This window comes from Ylistrum balloti, unplaced genomic scaffold (genome assembly GCF_031769215.1).
Source record: "Ylistrum balloti isolate Yb309-2 unplaced genomic scaffold, AGI_CSIRO_Ybal_v1 Utg371468, whole genome shotgun sequence".
Classification (NCBI taxonomy): Eukaryota; Metazoa; Mollusca; class Bivalvia; order Pectinida; family Pectinidae; genus Ylistrum; species Ylistrum balloti.
The window spans coordinates 507,077-529,133 of record NW_026782765.1 but is presented as its reverse complement, the minus strand read 5'-3'; the positions used below and the strand labels follow the sequence as shown (position 1 = coordinate 529,133).

The 22,057-nt window shown below is 37.9% G+C and overlaps 1 protein-coding gene across 1 annotated transcript; it reads right to left on the bottom strand.

The window, feature by feature from the left end:
* Positions 1-1,382: 1,382 nt before the first annotated feature.
* Positions 1,383-19,473, bottom strand: LOC132562630 (programmed cell death protein 10-like). The gene is made up of 8 exons (XM_060227382.1): positions 19,450-19,473; positions 17,669-17,858; positions 17,172-17,225; positions 16,618-16,744; positions 13,652-13,778; positions 12,822-12,909; positions 11,438-11,523; positions 1,383-3,517 (listed from the first exon to the last, which is right to left on the bottom strand). Exons 2-8 carry the CDS (start codon positions 17,744-17,746, stop codon positions 3,433-3,435), a joined length of 645 nt encoding a protein of 214 aa, XP_060083365.1. The 5' UTR covers positions 17,747-17,858; positions 19,450-19,473; the 3' UTR covers positions 1,383-3,432.
* Between the last annotated feature and the right edge of the window lie 2,584 nt (positions 19,474-22,057).

The following is a 22,057-nucleotide window of genomic DNA, read 5'->3' as shown; positions in this document are numbered from 1 at the left end:
TTTTATCTTGCTCAGCAGACTTTTAATTTAGATTGAACCATAATCACCTGTCAAAAACTAATGCCTGCTGTGGAAGGCTAACACATAATTCTATATTTCCCTACTGGAGCTCCATCCCTAGACTTGAAGGTTGTTTTGGCATCTTGCCATACCTGGACTTATTGTCCTGTAACAAGCCAACTCCTCGACATTGAATCAGATGTTATATATTGGCATCCATGGGCTTATTGCCCTGAAATAGGCTCACTACCTGACATTGAGTCAGAGGGCATATATATCTTGGCATCCCTGGGCTTATTATCCTTTAATAAGCTCTAACAATTTATGAGTTTGACTTTGTGTTGGTCCACTAGGCGTATTTATCTGTGATAAGCCCATACCCTGACGTTGTCGGAGGTTATGTATAGGCAACTCTGGGCTTGTTTTCCTGTAATTATCCTCCCCTCATTAGTCGAGTCAGAGGTTATGTATAGGCAACTCTGGGCTTGTTTTCCTATAATTATCCTCCCCTCATTAGTCGAGTCAGAGGTTATGTGTAGGCAACTCCGGGCTTGTTTTCCTGTAATTATCCTCCCCTCATTAGTCGAGTCAGAGGTTATGTGTAGGCAACCCTGGGCTTGTTTTCCTGTAATAAGCTTTCCCTCTTTAGTTGAGTCAGAGGTTATGTATGGGCAACCCTGGGCTTGTTTTCCTGCAATTAGCCTTCCCTCTTTAGTTAAGTCAGAGGTTATGTATACGCAACCCTGGGCTTGTTTTCCTGTAATTAGCCTTCCCTCTTTAGTTAAGTCAGAGGTTATGTATGGGCAACCCTGGGCTTGTTTTCCTGCAATTAGCCTTCCCTCTTTAGTTAAGTCAGAGGTTATGTATACGCAACCCTGGGCTTGTTTTCCTGTAATTAGCCTTCCCTCTTTAGTTAAGTCAGAGGTTATGTATGGGCAACCCTGGGCTTGTTTTCCTGTAATGAGCTTTCCCTCTTTAGTTAAGTCAGAGGTTATGTATGGGCAACCCTGGGCTTGTTTTCCTGTAATGAGCTTTCCCTCTTTAGTTAAGTCAGAGGTTATGTATGGGCAACCCTGGGCTTGTTTTCCTGTAATGAGCTTTCCCTCTTTAGTTAAGTCAGAGGTTATGTATGGGCAACCCTGGGCTTGTTTTCCTGTAATAACCCCCCCCCCCCTGACGTGGAGTCAGAGGGTTATGTATGGGCAACTGTGGGCCTATTTTCCTGTAATAAGCCCACCCCCTTTAGCTGAGTTAGAGGGTACAAATGGGCAACCCTGGGCTTACTTTCCTGTAATAAGCCCACCCCATTTAGATGAGTCAGATGTATAATGGAGCCCTGAGCATATTACAAGATAAGGACATAAATCAAAACAAAAATGCAGTAAAATTTCAGGATACACTTTATATATTACATGCATAGTAGGAAATACCTAAAGTTTGGTACAACATGTGCTTGGTAATCCATATCAGCTAATAACAACATGTGATTTAACAAAAGCATGAAGTACTAGACCATTTGTAGGCATTTCACAGGTAACAACCAAACCTTTAGAAGTCAAAGTGTCACCAAAATTTCAAAGCTTATAAGTTGTAAAGAAATATAATGAAAATTATTTCAAATTCTCTTTTTTTTAGAGTTTCTGCTTGATCCTGGTAAATCATATACAAACAAGACAGAAGTATTTATATACATGTATGTATGGATACATTTAAACTAAAAACTTCCATTAAAGTCATAAATATTCTGTGGAAGATGATCCACACATCACTAATGGTATTCTATACACTTCAACTTGTGTCTTTTCTTTTCATGTCAAACATTCCTATGATCAAACAGTTTAAACCACAAAGTAACATCTGCTGTTTATGTACGAGACCTGACAAAACGTTTTGATGTATGAGACCAGACAAAACATTTTCTGAGACATACAAATGTTGGTTACTTTGAACAAGTCATCATATACCTGTTTCTAATACAGTATAATTTATACACTTGTATCTAATACAGATATAATTATGGAATCCTGTTTAATAAGGACTTTTTTTTACAAAGCTATATACATATGTTCTTCACCTACTCTGCTCATCAAATATTCACAATTTATATTTAATTATTCATAAAATTTAATTTCACATAATACCCAACTTCACAAACACATACATGTATTTATATTCCTTATTATATTAAAACCTTCCTAAATCATCCCTTCCTCTCCATACAAGAAACAATGATTTTATATCCCTTATTTTAAAAGACTCGTTAAGTAAATTGTCATGAGTAGAGAATATATTCAACCTTTGAAGACCACTCATATTTTTGGCAGAGTGTAATTCAAACAAAATCTCTCAACTTTGAAAATAATCTGTGATGTTGAAGTGTTCCAGTCCAGTCAAGTGATAGAAAAAGGGTACATCAAAAATGGCAGGATCTACTGCAGATAGAGAGATCGTCTCTAAAAATAGGTTCTACTGCACTGACAGAAGAGTGGTCTATCAAAACAGGTTCTACTGTATTGGTATAAAAGTGGTCTCATAAGACAGATTCTACTTGACAGGAGGGGTGGTCTCTCAAGACAGGTTCTACTCTGTTGGAATAGAAGTGGTCTCTCAAGACAGGTTCTACTCTGTTGGCATAGAAGTGGTCTCATAAGACAGATTCTACTTAAATGACAGGAGGGTTGGTCTCTCAAGACAGGTTCTACTGTAGTAACTGAAGGGTGGTCTCTCAAGACAGGTTCTACTGTAGTGACACAAGACTAATTTCTCTAAAAGGTTCTAATGCAGTAACAAAGGAGTGGTTTCTCAACATGTTTAACTGTATTGGCTTGTGCACCATCACCAACATGAAACAAAAGGTTGCACATGTGCAAGTTTGGACAAATACTTAAGTACATGGAATGATTTTGTAACAAATTGCTATAAACATCTGAACCCATGGCAATCCTGTTTAATTCACAAAATGTTTTCATTCCCTGTTAATTTAACCAGTCTCCTCTACAAGCGTTCAGGGATTTATGTGAAAACAAAATATACATAAGGCTGTAAGACTCTCCAATGTCTACTTTTTGTAAAGTGTGAACGAAGAAGCACGAGCACATTGTAAATGAAATTCCATGGAGACCTAAAAAAATTTAATGAAACTCTCAACTTCATTCGGACACTTTTGTTCCAATTCCATGTGCAATAAGAACATTAGTTTACTGATGTCAGTTGAGAATGATATGACACAATATAAAAAAGCTCCATCTACAAATGAAATTAGTCTGTTGATCAGTGGTTGTCAGAAGACTTTCATTTTCCATACATTTAACACAGTCATCTCTACAAATTCCATTTCTATACATTTGTCAGTGATTTCCGTAAGTTTCATTTTCTATTTATTCAACACAATGATTTCTGTAAGTTTCATTTTCCACAGGAAAAACATGGTTGTCAACAGCATTCATTCTTGACACATCGAAGGATGACATTGGTCTGATATATCAGGTAGTTGGCACTGATGAAGACACTTTGATTTCTGTAAAAAGAAAAAATAATCACAAGAATTACAATTTGACACTACATTCTATTTGAAACTTTGTCACAAGTCAACAGATGACCTGTGCCTGTCAACCTGAAATCATTCCATTTGCTTTAATAACTTTACATTATATTATAACTCAGAACTATTCTACAAACATCCTTGCAGAACAATATACAACAATCCCATGCTAAAGAGAAACACGTTGTTGTATCAAAATAAATATGAAACATCTACATCAAAACGCTATGAGAAAAAATGGTTGCTATATGTTTTAATGATAAAGCATTTCAATCTTTAAAGAAATTTGTAAAAACTGAAAGTAGAAATCTGTGCACAAGGAAAATGCTGAAACCAAAACAAAGTGCAATAACTCTTCCAAAATTGAAAAATCCAATGCTGTAACATGATATCTTGTCATGGTGAGACTGCAGATCCCTTGGCAAGATTATGGTTAAAGAAAACAAAAATGGGACAGGAACTCTTTCAATTATACTTTCAAATCAAATTCTTACTTCAAAGAATCTGATTGAAAACTGTGGGAGATCTCCAGAAAAGGTTATGAAAAATTGGTAATGGACAAAATACCTCCTCTTAACATAGTTTAATCAAACTGCCATGTATAAAAACAAAAACATATATCATGTGATCAAGCCTACCAATTTGAGGAAAATTAGTTACAAACTGAGACAAGAGATCTCCAGACAATAGTAGGGTTATGAAAGCAACAAGAGGCAGGAACTTTTCAAAAATACAGTCGAATCAAACTGCTGTTTAGGAAAACACAACTTCATGGTGATTAAATCTACCAAGTTTGAAAACTGTTGAAAGTGATCTGAGAGGAAATAAACTTTTGCAATAGATAGATGGACAATGTTATAGCATAATAATCAATGAAAATGTTGGCAAGTAAATAAAAGTCACAAGGAAAGACTTGGTTTTCTGTTGTTAAACGCCCTAACCTGGATCATTTAAGGATGTGCCAGGAAAGCCAGCATTCCTGGAGAAAAAACAACGACTTGTGCCCAGGTCATTTTTTGCACCTTGCTATTGCCTCAGTGAGATGCCTTAATCACTCGGACACTGCAAAAAGGCAAGGACATCTGATTTCTAATGTACAACCCCCCTCTCAGGTTATAGCATAACTTGTTAACTACAACCTCTCTCTCAGGTTATAGCATATCCTGTTAACTACAAACCCCCTTCTCAGGTTATAGCATATCCTGTTAACTACAACTTCTCTCTCAGGTTATAGTATACCCTGTTAACTATAACCCAACCCCCCCTCAACCCCTCTCAGGTTAGAGCATATCCTGTTAAATACAACCCCCTCCTCCTCTCAGGTTATAGTATATCCTGTTAACTACAACCCCCCCCCTCTCAGGTTATAGCATATCCTGTTAACTACAACCCCCCTCTCAGGTTTTAGCATATCCTGTTAACTACAACCCCCCCCCCCCCTCCCCCTCTCAGGTTATAGCATATCCTGTTAACGGTCTGTAATATCTTAAACTTCAAATCTTAGAAATAATTGATTCAAACTAAGCTAATAGAAGAATTCTGACTGAAGCAACTGACTCTGATACAATTAGTATAATGTGATAGCATTCCTTATTGTCCTATTCAACATAAAATTACTTTTCATTAATGTAACTCATAGGAGGATTCTTTAATTACGTAAATGATTTACATAACACTTTAATTCATGCATAATATTTTTCTGTAATAATATTGATTGTATAGTATAATAAGCTAACTACATTGATATATCAAATACTGCATGCTAGGTTTTTAAACAGAGTTGTGATATGTTTAATTCAAAGCTTTCCACAGTTCAGTAGTCCTGAACCCAGGCGCATAAATCTATAACTTAACATCTTTCCAAATCCTACATACAGTAAAAAATACTTCATTCAAATTCAATAAACCATGTGTATTCATTTTAACCAAATTCATATATCATGATATTCAAACTAACCAGCTTTGAATTCCTGGTATTCCAGCTAACATGGTTTGATATCCTGGTATTCTAGCTAACATGGTTTGATATCCTGGTATTCTAGCTAACATGGTTTGATATCCTGGTATTCTAGCTATTCCGTCTGGCCATTGGTAATATTTTTGTTCATTAGATTACCCAATTATAAAGATTTTAATTTCCTTTTGAGCACGAGGAGGAATATTTCTGATCAGTCAAAGGGGGAATACTCTTGTAGGGAGTAAGGTTGAGTACTCTCTGTTGGGAGAAAGGAGGGTTATTTCTTGTACAGGGAAAGGAGAGGTATTTCTTGTTGAGAGAAAGGAGGGGTATTTCTTGTGCAGGGAAAGGTTGGGTATTTCCTGTACAGGGAAAGGTGGGGTATTTCTTGTACAGGGAAAGGTTGGGTATTTCCTGTACAAAGAAAGGTGGGGTATTTCTTGTACAGGGAAAGGTGGGGTATTTCTTGTACAGGGAAAGGAGGAGTATTTCATGTACAGGGAAAAGTGGGGTATTTCTTGTTGGGAGAAGAAGGGGTATTTCATGTACAGAGAAAGGAGGGGTATTTCTTGTACAGGGAAAGGAGGGTTATTTCTTGTACAGGGAAAGGAGGGGTATTTCTTGTACAGGGAAAAGAGGGGTATTTCTTGTTGGGAGAAAGGAGGGTTATTTCTTGTACAGGGAAAAGTGGGGTATCTCCTGTATAGAGAAAGGAGAGGTATTTCTTGTTGGGAGAAAGGAGGGTTATTTCTTGTACAGGGAAAGGTGGGGTATTTCCTGTATAGAGAAAGGAGAGGTATTTCTTGTACAGGGAAAGGTGGGGTATTTCATGTACAGAGAAAGGACAGGTATTTCTTGTACAGGGAAAGGAGAGGTATTTCCTGTACAGTGAAAGGTGGGGTATTCCTTGTTCAGAGAAAGGAGGAATATTTCCTGTAGTAAGTAATGAAGGAGGGGTATTCCCTAATGGGAGAAAAGAGGAGTGTTTCCTGGTAGAAGAAGAGAAATTATTCCTGTTGGGACACATGTAGAAGGGTTATTACCAATCAGGAGGGTTGTAACATAGAAGGGCCATTACCAATCAGGATGGTTGTGACATAGAAGGGTCATTACCAATCAGGAGGGTTGTGACATAGAAGGGCCATTACCAATCAGGAGGGTTGTGACATAGAAGGGTCATTACCAATCAGGAGGGTTGTGACATAGAAGGGTCATTACCAATCAGGAGGGTTGTGACATAGAAGGGTCGTTACCAATCAGGAGGGTTGTGACATAGAAGGGCCATTACCAATCAGGATAGTTGTGACATAGAAGGGCCATTACCAATCTGGAGGGTTGTGACATAGAAGGGCCATTACCAATCTGGAGGGTTGTGACATAGAAGGGCCATTACCAATCAGGAAGGTTGTGACATAGAACGGTTATTATTTACTGGAAAGGAAGAGACTCAATCAGTTGTAAGGGTTATAATCTGGGATGGGTGGAATCCAGTTAGAAGGGTTATAACTTTTCTGCAAGGTTGGGATGCAGAAGGATTGCTACCTAACGGGAAGGTTGGGACTCTGTTGGAAGGGTTATTAACTTTTCTGCAAGGTTGGGACACAGAAGGATTGTTACCTAACGGGAAGGTTGGGACTCTGTTGGAAGGGTTATAACTTTTCTGCAAGGTTGGGACGCAGAAGGATTGTTACCTAACGGGAAGGTTGGGACTCTGTTGGAAGGGTTATTAACTTTTCTGCAAGGTTGGGATGCAGAAGGATTGTTACCTAACGGGAAGGTTGGGACTCTGTTGGAAGGGTTATTAACTTTTCTGCAAGGTTGGGACGCAGAAGGATTGCTACCTAACGGGAAGGTTGGGACTCTGTTGGAAGGGTTATTAACTTTTCTGCAAGGTTGGGATGCAGGTTGGGATGCAGAAGGATTGTTACCTAACGGGAAGGTTGGGACTCTGTTGGAAGGGTTATTAACTTTTCTGCAAGGTTGGGATGCAGAAGGATTGTTACCTAACGGGAAGGTTGGGACTCTGTTGGAAGGGTTATAACTTTTCTGCAAGGTTGGGACGCAGAAGGATTGTTACCTAACGGGAAGGTTGGGACTCTGTTGGAAGGGTTATAACTTTTCTGCAAGGTTGGGATGCAGAAGGATTGTTACCTAACGGGAAGGTTGGGACTCTGTTGGAAGGGTTATAACTTTTCTGCAAGGTTGGGACGCAGAAGGATTGTTACCTAACGGGAAGGTTGGGACTCTGTTGGAAGGGTTATAACTTTTCTGCAAGGTTGGGACACAGAAGGATTGTTACCTAACGGGAAGGTTGGGACTCTGTTGGAAGGGTTATAACTTTTCTGCAAGGTTGGGACGCAGAAGGATTGTTACCTAACGGGAAGGTTGGGACTCTGTTGGAAGGGTTATAACTTTTCTGCAAGGTTGGGACGCAGAAGGATTGTTACCTAACGGGAAGGTTGGGACTCTGTTGGAAGGGTTATAACTTTTCTGCAAGGTTGGGACGCAGAAGGATTGTTACCTAACGGGAAGGTTGGGACTCTGTTGGAAGGGTTATTGACTTTTCTGCAAGGTTGGGACACAGAAGGACTGCTACCTAACGGGAAGGTTGGGACTCTGTTGGAAGGGTTATAACTTTTCTGCAAGGTTGGGACGCAGAAGGATTGTTACCTAACGGGAAGGTTGGGACTCTGTTGGAAGGGTTATAACTTTTCTGCAAGGTTGGGACGCAGAAGGATTGTTACCTAACGGGAAGGTTGGGACTCTGTTGGAAGGGTTATAACTTTTCTGCAAGGTTGGGACGCAGAAGGATTGTTACCTAACGGGAAGGTTGGGACTCTGTTGGAAGGGTTATAACTTTTCTGCAAGGTTGGGACGCAGAAGGATTGTTACCTAACGGGAAGGTTGGGACTCTGTTGGAAGGGTTATTGACTTTTCTGCAAGGTTGGGACACAGAAGGATTGTTACCTAACGGGAAGGTTGGGACTCTGTTGGAAGGGTTATTAACTTTTCTGCAAGGTTGGGACGCAGAAGGATTGCTACCTAACGGGAAGGTTGGGACTCTGTTGGAAGGGTTATTGACTTTTCTGCAAGGTTGGGACACAGAAGGATTGTTACCTAACGGGAAGGTTGGGACTCTGTTGGAAGGGTTATTAACTTTTCTGCAAGGTTGGGACACAGAAGGATTGTTACCTAACGGGAAGGTTGGGACTCTGTTGGAAGGGTTATAACTTTTCTGCAAGGTTGGGACGCAGAAGGATTGTTACCTAACGGGAAGGTTGGGACTCTGTTGGAAGGGTTATTAACTTTTCTGCAAGGTTGGGACGCAGAAGGATTGTTACCTAACGGGAAGGTTGGGACTCTGTTGGAAGGGTTATTAACTTTTCTGCAAGGTTGGGACGCAGAAGGATTGTTACCTAACGGGAAGGTTGGGACTCTGTTGGAAGGGTTATTAACTTTTGGGAAGAAAGGGTTTTATTCCACTTGAAACTTTGTATGCAAATATACAAATAAACAGGATTTGAATAAAGTAATTTTTCTGTATATTTGAAGTTCAGATTAAAAAATTAGTAACTTAGACTTTTTTTATCTTACTGATCTGAGCATGTCAGTCTCATTAGCCAATCAGAACTGTTACAGCAGTCAAGCTACAGGTGTATCAGATTCTCTGTAGCTAGCTTTGCATGCAAATACTGGACATTTTTAGAGTAAATACACAGGCATATATAGACAAGATCAAAATCTGATCAGAATCTGGCATGCAAGAAAAAAAAATCACAAAATGTGAAAAAAAAAGTTTGTGTTTTTCCCCTAAAGATTATATGTATATTAAAAATGCAATCTCCCTTCCCTCGAAGAACAAAACTTCTTTTTTCAATACACTATGAACATTTAAGGGAGAGAAAAAGAAATGTTTTAGAATGTTGAAAAGAGTAAAACATATATTTTTAACAGGCATGCTTTATATATTGATATATATATATCATTACTAATCCCAACTTGTAAAAACAAAAAAATGAAACCTGGTTCACAATTAAATAATACACCTTGAGTAGAAATAAAGATATCGTATGTATTATACAAGCAAGGAGGAATCCTTCCACGAGAGCCTTTCCACCAGCAATCTGTTAATGCCCAGTAAATATTCACTTACATCACGAAGCTTCTCTCCGATACATACATTGTAAAACCCGTATACGACACCTTGACTAATTGGTCGTCGGGATAATAGGACCTGGAATCAGTTCACTCATACAATCAGAATTTAATTATTTCACATTTTTTTAAATGTCGCAATATCTGACCTACATATACATATATATATATATATATTTGAGAGTGTAAGGATTGAATGATAACCATTTGTAAGTACACAAGTTCAAGTGACAATATTACACAAGGGAAATAGACGCTGGTTCTGAAAACAGATAAGACAATCAACTCTTCACATATTTTGGTAATAGATAATATCAGCCATACAAACACCATGATTGGTTCATTTAAGTTTCCACATGAAATATACAAATTAGATTGACACATCCAAACAGTAATTGAATTAATGATAAGGTAGCAATTACCAGTCTTCATGGAAAAGCTGCACATAATGTTTTATGTACACAAATAATCACCGCAATCAAACAATAATGATGCATGACTTTGTTCGGTTTATTGCCCTGTAACAGTTACAGTAATTATACATTCAGGGTAAAGTGTGTTGCCCAAAAGTACACCCACATCAGTACAGACAGATCATTTCTCAATTTCTTGACAAACTGCCACGGGTACAGAGCATTCACTGTCCTTGTTCCCTTGCATGTAAGTATCAATGTTTGATAAAACTACAGAAGCTGTCCGTTGTTTATTGTAGCTTTACACCCGATTAACAGCCAGGGTCATTAAAGGAAGTGCCAGGTTTGGGTGGTAGAGTTCTGGTGTTCTTGGAGAAAAGCCACTGAACCATAACAAGTACCTTGCCACTGCCCTCCCCCTCCTCCTCCCCCTGCCCTCCCCCTCTCTAGTCATAAAGACAGTGACACCTTAACCACTCTGCCTCTGTGGTCCCTAGAAGATGTCAATATATAAGATTATTTTGTTGATACATAGGTGTAGAATATCACTGATGAAAACCAAACACTTTAGTCAAGTTAATGTGTCTACAATATTTAGTACTGTTATCATGAGTATGCCAGCAGAAAGGGAGATAAATGAGCTATTTTCAACCTGTTTTTCACTTAGTCATAAATTAAGTTATTTTCAGTTAATTTTTTTTATTTATCAGTCATGTGTTCATCTCTTCATTATAAAAAATATTCTGTGAATATTAAGTAGACTGTACTTGTCTCCTCATTACAAAGATATTCTGTGAACATTTAGCAATCATTTGAATATTCAATTACTAAAATCATTGAGTTATCTCCCTTCCTTCACTGCATACCACAACAAACGTTATACTATATCGCTGTTTGGAACCAACGAAATAATGAAATGAAATATTTAGTAGATGGTTGGTAAACACATCAACCATTCCCTCTATTTGTTTCTGTTATATAGATATATATCATATCAGATCTATCATCATCAAACAGTTACTTGTGGTATTGTACCAGTGATTCTACATAACGTAAACAGCTGTACATTTCAATAAGTGTCAAGACAGAGAAAACCCCAGATATCATTTACTTTAAACTACGATAATCTAAGAACAATAAAAATGCTTTACTAATGACAAAAAAAATATTTAGTTTTTTGTTTTTCAGATTAGTTGAAACTAAAATGAATTTAAAAAATAAACCATCATGCATGACAGTAAAGTATTTTAGACAGTAAGAATGATTACACACAACTTCATGTAAAACCTCAATACACTGACATGAAATGATTATATATGAAGTGATTCTCTGATTATTTTTGATGGTAGATTAACAAGTATTACTACTTACTGGTTATTGTCCCTGAAGAAATCTTTTAAAGTGTTGCTGAACCTCTTGGAATATCTTACAAATTCTTTTTTTCTTTCTTCCAGAATCTGTAAATGATGTATGTGAAATGTGAAAGAAATGATTCAATGAATGTCTATTAATTAACGATTAGAAAGTGAAAACACAAAATCTATAGTGCTCAAATATTTAATACTTGCTTTCAAAAGTAAATATATAATGAATCTGCCCAGTATTAACAATTTTTTTTTAACATGTAAACCTCAATTGATAAAGAACAACACATCATTTACCATAAGAATTCAGGAAAACATTCTCTTTTGACAATAAACACCATATAAGCAGAAAGTTTTTTTAGTCAAATAAAGTTTTCGTTCAATATTACAAAGTGTTTACAGGGTACTGATATTTTTTATGATTGTGAATCACCTTTAACATGAAGATCAAAAAAGGTTAAAAAATTAGACTGTAGTGTCCAAATGTCACTTCTACAACACCTTTAATATCAGTTCTGGTCCATTAAAATCAAGTTCAATTAATCTTACAGATATTAACATATTGAAATCAAAATCTGACAAGAAACTACAGTAGGAGAATTTCCACATAACAAACATCCTGTTAATTAAGATCACATGTGTGTTGAGGTTTATGTACTAGATTTCAGGCCCGTGTGCTTAAAGCTTGGTTACAATTAATCAATGGTTAGTGAAAACTTTTAAATACTAATTGAACAAAAATGGGAACATCCTTTTTCATTTCACAGCTGTAATTTTGTAGATACAGGTCAGATTAATGTTTTTACTTCCAATTTTGCTTTAAAATTCCACCCTCCTTTTTTTTTTTAAATGACAACACTTAATTTTTTCACAAACCAATGGTTAACTCAAAACAAGCTTTGAGCAACCTGGGACAGGAGGATAACTATTGGTTAAAAAGGCTGTCTTAAAACTAGTAAACCAATGAAAAATGAGGGATAACTTCTAAAGTTGCTCTGAAGTTCTGAAGTATGTAAAAGATGGATAGAAACAAAGCTGTTTGTCCCATTATCTGTGGAGGCATGAAAAGATGGATAGAAACAAACCTGTTTACTCCCAATATCTGTGGAGGCATGAAAAGATGGATAGAAACAAAGCTGTTTGCTCCCAATATCTGTGGAGGCATGAAAAGATGGATAGAAACAAACCTGTTTACTCCCAATATCTGTGGAGGCATGAAAAGATGGATAGAAACAAAGCTGTTTGCTCCCAATATCTGTGGAGGCATGAAAAGATGGATAGAAACAAACCTGTTTACTCCCAATATCTGTGGAGGCATGAAAAGATGGATAGAAACAAACCTGTTTACTCCCAATATCTGTGGAGGCATGAAAAGATGGATAGAAACAAACCTGTTTACTCCCATTATCTGTGGAGGGCACTTCTGCTATCACACGGTTCACAGCGTCCAGTAAACGCTTTATAGCACTTGCTATTTCTCTGTAAGTAAGTATTTAAGTGTTAGAAACAAAAGAATCTCTCCCAGGTGTATCTCCCTGCTTTATTACTTGTACTGTTTAAAGGTTTTTTATATTTTCTTCTTCATTATATCCAACATCAATTATTTCACATATTATACATCTGTGTTCTCATTACATGTTGCTAGGCAACATTTAAACACATATCAGATTTGAATACAAAGAAATAAAGAGAAAAAGGAAAAGCCCTAACACATTTAAGTGGTGACATAGAATCATTTATCTTTCATTATGGATGTAACACAGGTTTTAGGCATAAAAATGAAGATAAAATTGTAAAACTATCAAACAAGGGTGCAGAGGTCATACACTAACATGTACAGGTCTTCAACTTAAAATCATGGAAAACAATTGAAGTAATTGTAACAACAAGCATTGTAACTTTAACTATTCAAATGATTCTCAGAAAGAAAAATACCAGCACAAATTTCAACCATGACCATGACTTTTTATCATGTGAGAGTCTTTTGGTCAAGGGCATAGTTCCAGAATATCATAACAAACTATGCTTTGTTTTTCAGTTTCAGATCTTGTGTTATAAACAAACCTTGACCTTTATGACCAGGAATATAGCACTGGACAATCACAAATAGTAAACATGTCTACAATAATATCTAGCGAAAAAAGGGATACTGGTAATATGATAAATGTTGGTGTACTTTAAGACAGGCATAATTCCTGAAATGACTTCACATCAGACATACTTTATGGTCTCCAGGAACTGTTTCCTGTTATAGATTTGCTCTGGAATGCGACTGAGGATTTTCTTCAAGGCTGTGGCACATTTACTAAGCTCCTGGAATGTTTGCTCCGGGCGGTTAATCTTCAGTTCTGGAATTACAAAACTACAATTGCATGACTAAGGTTAATAAATAAAGGAACGTCCCTCCTCTACCCATTTCTAGGACATGCTTCTGCTCTCTCTCTCCATCCTCCCCTACCCCTGCCTTTCTGAAGACTATATTTTTTTAAGGTTTCACATACAATACCAATTATTTCATTTATACCAATGATATGGTTGATAAATGGTTGTAAAAATGTCACACTTAAGCACTGTATTATTATTATTACTGTACCATCCAGAATGAGTTTAGACCAAGACTGTTTCTGTGTTCATTGGCTGATGTTAACAGTACATAAATATTTACACATCAACCATTCAGAAAAAGGAAATTGTTTTTATGCTAAAAACTACATATTCCCTACATTACCTGTGTGCCCTGTATTCAGGATATAAAATCATTCCCATCACATTTACATGAAAGAGACCAAGACAAAAAGTTGTACTAGATATGTTCCGGCGGTAAAGCTATACTTTCTATGTTGTGGTGACGCTCTAGATATAGAAATGTTGGTTTGTAATGACTTACCCATGGAATCCTTTAAACATGATACAGGGTATGTACAGGACCATGGGTTTGTGGTGACACAGTGTGGCGACTTACCCTACGAATCCTGAGTACCTCCTAAGTACAGGAGTGTGGGTTTGTGGTGACACAGTGTGGCGACTTACCCTACGAATCCTGAGTACCTCCTAAGTACAGGAGTGTGGGTTTGTGGTGACACAGTGTGGCGACTTACCCTACGAATCCTGAGTACCTCATAAGTACAGGAGTGTGGGTTTGTGGTGACACAGTGTGGCGACTTACCCTACGAATCCTGAGTACCTCCTAAGTACAGGAGTGTGGGTTTGTGGTGACACAGTGTGGCGACTTACCCTACGAATCCTGAGTACCTCCTAAGTACAGGAGTGTGGGTTTGTGGTGACACAGTGTGGCGACTTACCCTACGAATCCTGAGTACCTCCTAAGTACAGGAGTGTGGGTTTGTGGTGACACAGTGTGGCGACTTACCCTACGAATCCTGAGTACCTCCTAAGTACAGGAGTGTGGGTTTGTGGTGACACAGTGTGGCGACTTACCCTACGAATCCTGAGTACCTCCGTACAGGAGTGTGGGTTTGTGGTGACACAGTGTGGCGACTTACCCTACGAATCCTGAGTACCTCCTAAGTACAGGAGTGTGGGTTTGTGGTGACACAGTGTGGCGACTTACCCTACGAATCCTGAGTACCTCCTAAGTACAGGAGTGTGGGTTTGTGGTGACACAGTGTGGCGACACTACGAATCCTGACAGGAGTGTGGGTTTGTGGTGACACAGTGTGGCGACTTACCCTACGAATCCTGAGTACCTCATAAGTACAGGAGTGTGGGTTTGTGGTGACACAGTGTGGCGACTCCCTACGAATCCTGAGTACCTTTGTGGCGACTTACCCTACGAATCCTGAGTACCTCCTAAGTACAGGAGTGTGGGTTTGTGGTGACACAGTGTGGCGACTTACCCTACGAATCCTGAGTACCTCCTAAGTACAGGAGTGTGGGTTTGTGGTGACACAGTGTGGCGATTAATGAATCCTGAGTACCTCCTAAGTACAGGAGTGTGGGTTTGTGGTGACACAGTGTGGCGACTTACCCTACGAATCCTGAGTACCTCATAAGTACAGGAGTGTGGGTTTGTGGTGACACAGTGTGGCGACTTACCCTACGACCTGAGTACCTCCTAAGTACAGGAGTGTGGGTTTGTGGTGACACAGTGTGGCGACTTACCCTACGAATCCTGAGTACCTCCTAAGTACAGGAGTGTGGGTTTGTGGTGACACAGTGTGGCGACTTACCCTACGAATCCTGAGTACCTCATAAGTACAGGAGTGTGGGTTTGTGGTGACACAGTGTGGCGACTTACCCTACGAATCCTGAGTACCTCCTAAGTACAGGAGTGTGGGTTTGTGGTGACACAGTGTGGCGACTTACCCTACGAATCCTGAGTACCTCATAAGTACAGGAGTGTGGGTTTGTGGTGACACAGTGTGGCGACTTACCCTACGAATCCTGAGTACCTCATAAGTACAGGAGTGTGGGTTTGTGGTGACACAGTGTGGCGACTTACCCTACGAATCCTGAGTACCTCCTAAGTACAGGAGTGTGGGTTTGTGGTGACACAGTGTGGCGACTTACCCTACGAATCCTGAGTACCTCATAAGTACAGGAGTGTGGGTTTGTGGTGACACAGTGTGGCGACTTACCCTACGAATCCTGAGTACCTCATAAGTACAGGAGTGTGGGTTTGTGGTGACACAGTGTGGCGACTTACCCTACGAATCCTGAGTACCTCCTAAGTACAGGAGTGTGGGTTTGTGGTGACACAGTGTGGCGACTTACCCTACGAATCCTGAGTACCTCCTAAGTACAGGAGTGTGGGTTTGTGGTGACACAGTGTGGCGACTTACCCTACGAATCCTGAGTACCTCCTAAGTACAGGAGTGTGGGTTTGTGGTGACACAGTGTGGCGATAATCCTGAGTACCTCATAAGTACAGGAGTGTGGGTTTGTGGTGACACAGTGTGGCGACTTACCCTACGAATCCTGAGTACCTCATAAGTACAGGAGTGTGGGTTTGTGGTGACACAGTGTGGCGACTTACCCTACGAATCCTGAGTACCTCCTAAGTACAGGAGTGTGGGTTTGTGGTGACACAGTGTGGCGACTTACCCTACGAATCCTGAGTACCTCATAAGTACAGGAGTGTGGGTTTGTGGTGACTAACCCTCAGAATTCTGAGATTCTTCTATATACAGGGGTGAGCGTTCTGGTTTACACTGTGTGTTGACTTACCCTCAGAATCCTGAGAGCCTCCTAGGTACAGGAGTGTGGCACACATGTCAAATCGGTCATGTATGTCACCTTTCCGTAGCATCCCACGCATGTAATCATATGTAAAACCTGGCAGTGCATTGTCACACTGAAATACATGTATCAACAGTAATTTAAAGTTCTGTCATAAGTAATTAAGTCATGATTAATGATTCTTTATGACATATGATGTTGCTGACACATCAAAGTTCAGTATAAGCAGTGTACATACTGAAGGAGATTTTTACTTATCCTTTTGAAACATGATTTTACGTAAAAAATACTGTTTAGATAGTAAAGACTTAAAAATCATTTGTTTTCCAAAGCTTACTTTATATATTTAAATTTCACATACAGTTAGGAAAAAGTTGTTTCATACTTTTGTTGCCCTGGGAACTTTGGATATATATATGTATATTTAAACCAAGGAAAGCATTTCCATTTGTAAGGCAGAATTCCATCCCAAACACACGCACATAACCAAAAACATCACTGAACACAATGTAACTATTTATTCAAGTGCGAATCTGACTTACCTTTGCAAAAGCTGCTCTTAAGGTTTGGGCAACAGAAATGTCTTTCTTTTCGAGCTGAAATACAAATCTTTAAAATCTTTACCAATTCAATATTTACCCAAATCTATATAACTTGTGGGTTTTTCCAGATGATCTATACCAATACATCTTTCTCCGTACAAATCTGTATTTCAGATTCAACAAGTTGAATTTCAATATATCAATATGGCATCTATATCTATACTTGCAGTCAAACGACTCTACAAAGTCTACCCTATAATTAATTTGTTAAATCCCTTTTTGAAAAGAAGTATGTCTAAATCATCCTATGGAACAATCTTAATTAATAAATTTGATGCTTGGTTATTGAAAAAATAATGAAATACAACAGGAAAGACTAAATCTCCATAAGAAATTTCAGCTTACAAAATAAATAAATAAATAAACATTGAAGCTAAAGGAAAAATTGCTAATATGAACAAGTTGAAATAAGTTAATGCTATATATATATGACCTACCCTTTCCAAGACTGGTCCAATAACCACATCCACAATCATTTTGGCATACAGGGCTTTGTTGCTGTCCCCCATTGTCATAATCGGTTCTCGTGCTCAGTGATCAGAAAATGAAGACTTCATATGACATAAAAACTCAGAAGGTTGATAATTGGCTGGTTACATGGTTGTACTATGAACCATTCAGTTGTCACTGGAAATATACACAGGGAATCTGAATATCATGGCAGAATTTTTTTATTATTTAAAGTTAGAAAAAATTATTAAGAATCACAATACAAAATTCTCCTTGCTTAACAAAGGAAATAAAAAAATAGATGTTATATCACATATTGAATGTAATATGTTTCTTTTATTTCAAACTTTGTAATATATAATAGAAAGAAGCAAAGCTCTAGATGCCAACCCCAAAACAAATTGAAGAAATATGTGTTGATAATAAAGTTGATGTATATCCAGTAAGCACCTGCCTTAACCATTAATTTTTAACAAATATGCATAAGTGATCCATTTTGACATTTGGTGATTATCATGACAGATAGTGACAAATGGTAAACCGATATAGCATCTTTATAACTTCTTCTGCTTTCAACACTAAAGCAACGATGATAAAATCATTGAATGAATGAGTAACAACCATTTCTTTAATATATTAGATCAAGAAATAACAAACAATTCAATGAGAGTTAGTATTATTTCATGCTGGATATCAAATTTTCTTGCATTATTATGCAGCATAGCGTCAGCAAAATCACATTTTACCCCAAGGTATGAGATATAAATGTATTTTATCCATTGGTTTTTAAAATGATCTGTAACACTGGTTTTTGTGAAGATAATGCTGAATATTTATTATTCCTCAATCCCAACATGGAACCAATGTTACAGAGGTCATTCTTTATTGTAATGCCTCCACTAGGATTCAAACCTTGGCCCTCTGGCTTACTTGTCTGGTGCTCAACTGATCAAGATACAGAGAAGTTCTCTCAAGTCGAATGGTATATTGCAGGTAATATTAACAGGGTTACTCATAGAATAAAATGAAGCAATGTTTGAGATGACAATACAATCATAAAATAACAGTTTTATTGAATAAACATGCATTTATCAAAGATAAGAAGAAGCTAAAATTTCCTGAGGTAGAAACCAATCACAATGACTATGGATGACCAACTCAAAAGACTGCTATTAAAACGACCATTGCACATAAACACGAATATGGTGCGACAATAACTCAAAGAAGGATCTAGCACAAGTATGGCCTCTCTAGAATGAGAGATTTTCAACGTATTGACATTATTTGTCCTGTTATGATGGTCTGGATAATGGAGACATGATATGATCATTTGTACTACATGGTATCCAGCATCTCGTGATATACTGAAATTTGTGGTATGGTAGCCTATATAGGATTCTATAGTATTTTACAGCCTGCTGACAGAAGAAAAAGCGTTCCACTTTCAACATATTTTTGCAATAATCCTGTCACTATTTCGAATGATTACCTTTGATCTACGTGTAGCAAATTACAGGCCTGAAATAATCGATATTCTTTTTTGGAAAAAAAAATCAACACTTGTCCACGATCACGGACCACACCCATAAGAAACCCTTATTTTGTCTTAAGACTTGTCAACTGTCCCAAACAGGTAAGACATTTTTCATCATCATCCATAAATATTTAGTAATCATGTTATGCAATAATTTCTAGACTTAAACATGTTTCTGAAATTGACATCAAGTCGAGATTATATCGTATAATCTGCAAATAGTTACATTTTTACCTGTCACTCCAAACTGTCCGCGATACTTTTTCCAGGAAGTAAAAACTACCTTCACACAGAAGAGTTCTAACTGTTAATTAAACGGGGTTATTTCCCTTCACCAAGTGGGTCGACCGGTTGATTAAATCACATGCGCCCGTTTCTATTATTATCTATACGTAATAATATATTTTAAAATTGAATGTACATTTTACGGTACCTGGAATTTCTAATTGACGGCAATGATGCTGGATTTGCGCTTCACACAGTAAAAATGAGAAAACCTCTGTGCATGCAGGAGGGGACTATAAGACTGACTTTTAAATTTCATCTGTGTTATTTTTCTATTATCTTCTTACTAGTGTTATAAATATATTGCCCTCTAAGTAACTTTATGTCACTTTATTTATGTTAAAGGTGATTCTCTGGAGGAAGGAGAGGGAGTAATCAAATAACAAATAATTACAAACAATACTTGTGTGAACTCCCACTGGGATTCAGCTCCTTCAAAATTCATGTCCGGTTTGATCAATCGGATGTGCGTGGTAACATTCTATGAATTCGAGATAAGAATCGACGTAAACAGAAAACATATTAGTGAACACATGACTCAAAAAGGTGTTGTGTGTAGATTAAATCCACGCCCTATAGACTAAAGAAAAATCTCCTACAAACGAAAGTTTTAAAATGACCCGTGTCAATTTTTTCGCAGTGAAAACTAACAGAAATAAGATTCTTCAGATACCAACACATGTACCTTTGTCTGATACACAGAGTGATCACCTGTACTAAAACCCGTAACACAGAGAAATGTCCTACTCCTAGACTTAATCTTCAATTTGCAATCATGAATACGTCATTTCTAGATTTAGCTAGTTAAGTTATTCCTTTTAGACAATGGATTCCGAAAATATACATGAGTTATCAGAAAAGTAGTTCTTATAATACAACCAGTAGAAGATTAGAGTGTGACGTTTCCATGACTACAAGGTCATCTTCATCTTATAAAACAACCAGTAGATGATTAGAGTGTGACGTTTCAATGACTACACTGTCAACTTCATCTTATAACACAACCAGTAGAAGATTAGAGTGTGACGTTGCCATGACTACAAGGTCATCTACATCTTATAACACAACTAGTAGATGATTAGAGTGACGTTTCAATGACTACACTGTCAACTTCATCTTATAACACAACCAGTAGAAGATTAGAGTGTGACGTTTCCATGACTACAAGGTCATCTACATCTTATAACACAACCAGTAGAAGATTAGAGTTTCATCAAATGACCTGTGCAGAGCGAACCTGCATCCAATTCACCTGTGAGGAACCTTGACACCCTGTTGTAAAGAAAGATGGCGGTACAATCAAGGTATTGGTCTAAAGGGAAAATGTCGGACCATTACCTCTACTTCCGATCGCAGCAAAAGTTTGGCGTTATCAGAACAAACTCAACCGACGTGAGACGATTGTCATAGAAGAACAAGACAAGAACAAAATTACACCCATAGCGCCATGAAAACATGCAGATACCCTAATGGGCAATCCAGAGGGTTAACAACGAACTTAGGCATTTGATAAAAGCAAAGAGACTAAGTGACGAAACTCCAAGGAAAAGAACAAAACGGAAAGACAAGCAGTCGTCCCTTAAATCAAAGACCTGTCAAAAACCATTCATAGGATTGACAGCCGAGGCCATGGCACTGTAACAGCCATGAAGCTACCATAAACAACATTTCGATATCTTTCATATCTGTGTACCTGATAATTAATCCGTTCTATATCTGTTAGAATTGCATTGATGTGTAACAAATCAATTACCAGTGTTCTCAAAGCATACGTGTTCAGAATGGCACTCGAGCTCTCTCCCCTGGTCAATGTTTTGTTATCTAATTCTATAACGAGGCAATTACGTCATCTACTGTTAATGGTTTAGTGTATGTGGTTCGTTATAGTGAAAATGGTTTACTTACATTTCAAGTTTTCGTTACCCAGGGTTACGCCTCTTTTGTGTCATTAATCTATGTTATTCACCTGTCTACAAATCAGTATGGACAATGGTCAGCTCCGTTTTATATATTCGTTTTGGAGACATATCTGGAAGTCAGATTACCAACCAGCAAAGGGACAACACTATGGATTACCGAGTGTGATTAGAACTCTGCCATTTCATTGGACAGATGAATTTTACAGAACTGGACGTCCGTCTATATATTTTTTCATATATTTTGGAATACCAACATATACGGACTTAATTATCATCACTTTCCAAACTGGCATTATATTGTGATTAAACATTTAAAACATCATCACAAATGAACTTTGAACTTCCTGTTTTTTGTCTCATCACATAATATACAAAACAAATCGTAAGAAACAAAACAAAACAGATTTATATGAAATAACCTAACAAGACTCTCTGAAACATCCTAGTCCATCCCAAGGATAAAACACCCGAAAAGAACGTCTCAGAATGCGTATACAAAGCCGGATGCAAGAACTGCGACGCATCATACATCTAAGAAACTACAGTCAGCAAAGCCGAGAGTACACTGGAGCTCCTGGGCAACATAGGAAACATCTGTGTTGGCATACGAGGATTGGGAGTCGATCATTGTCATCAGT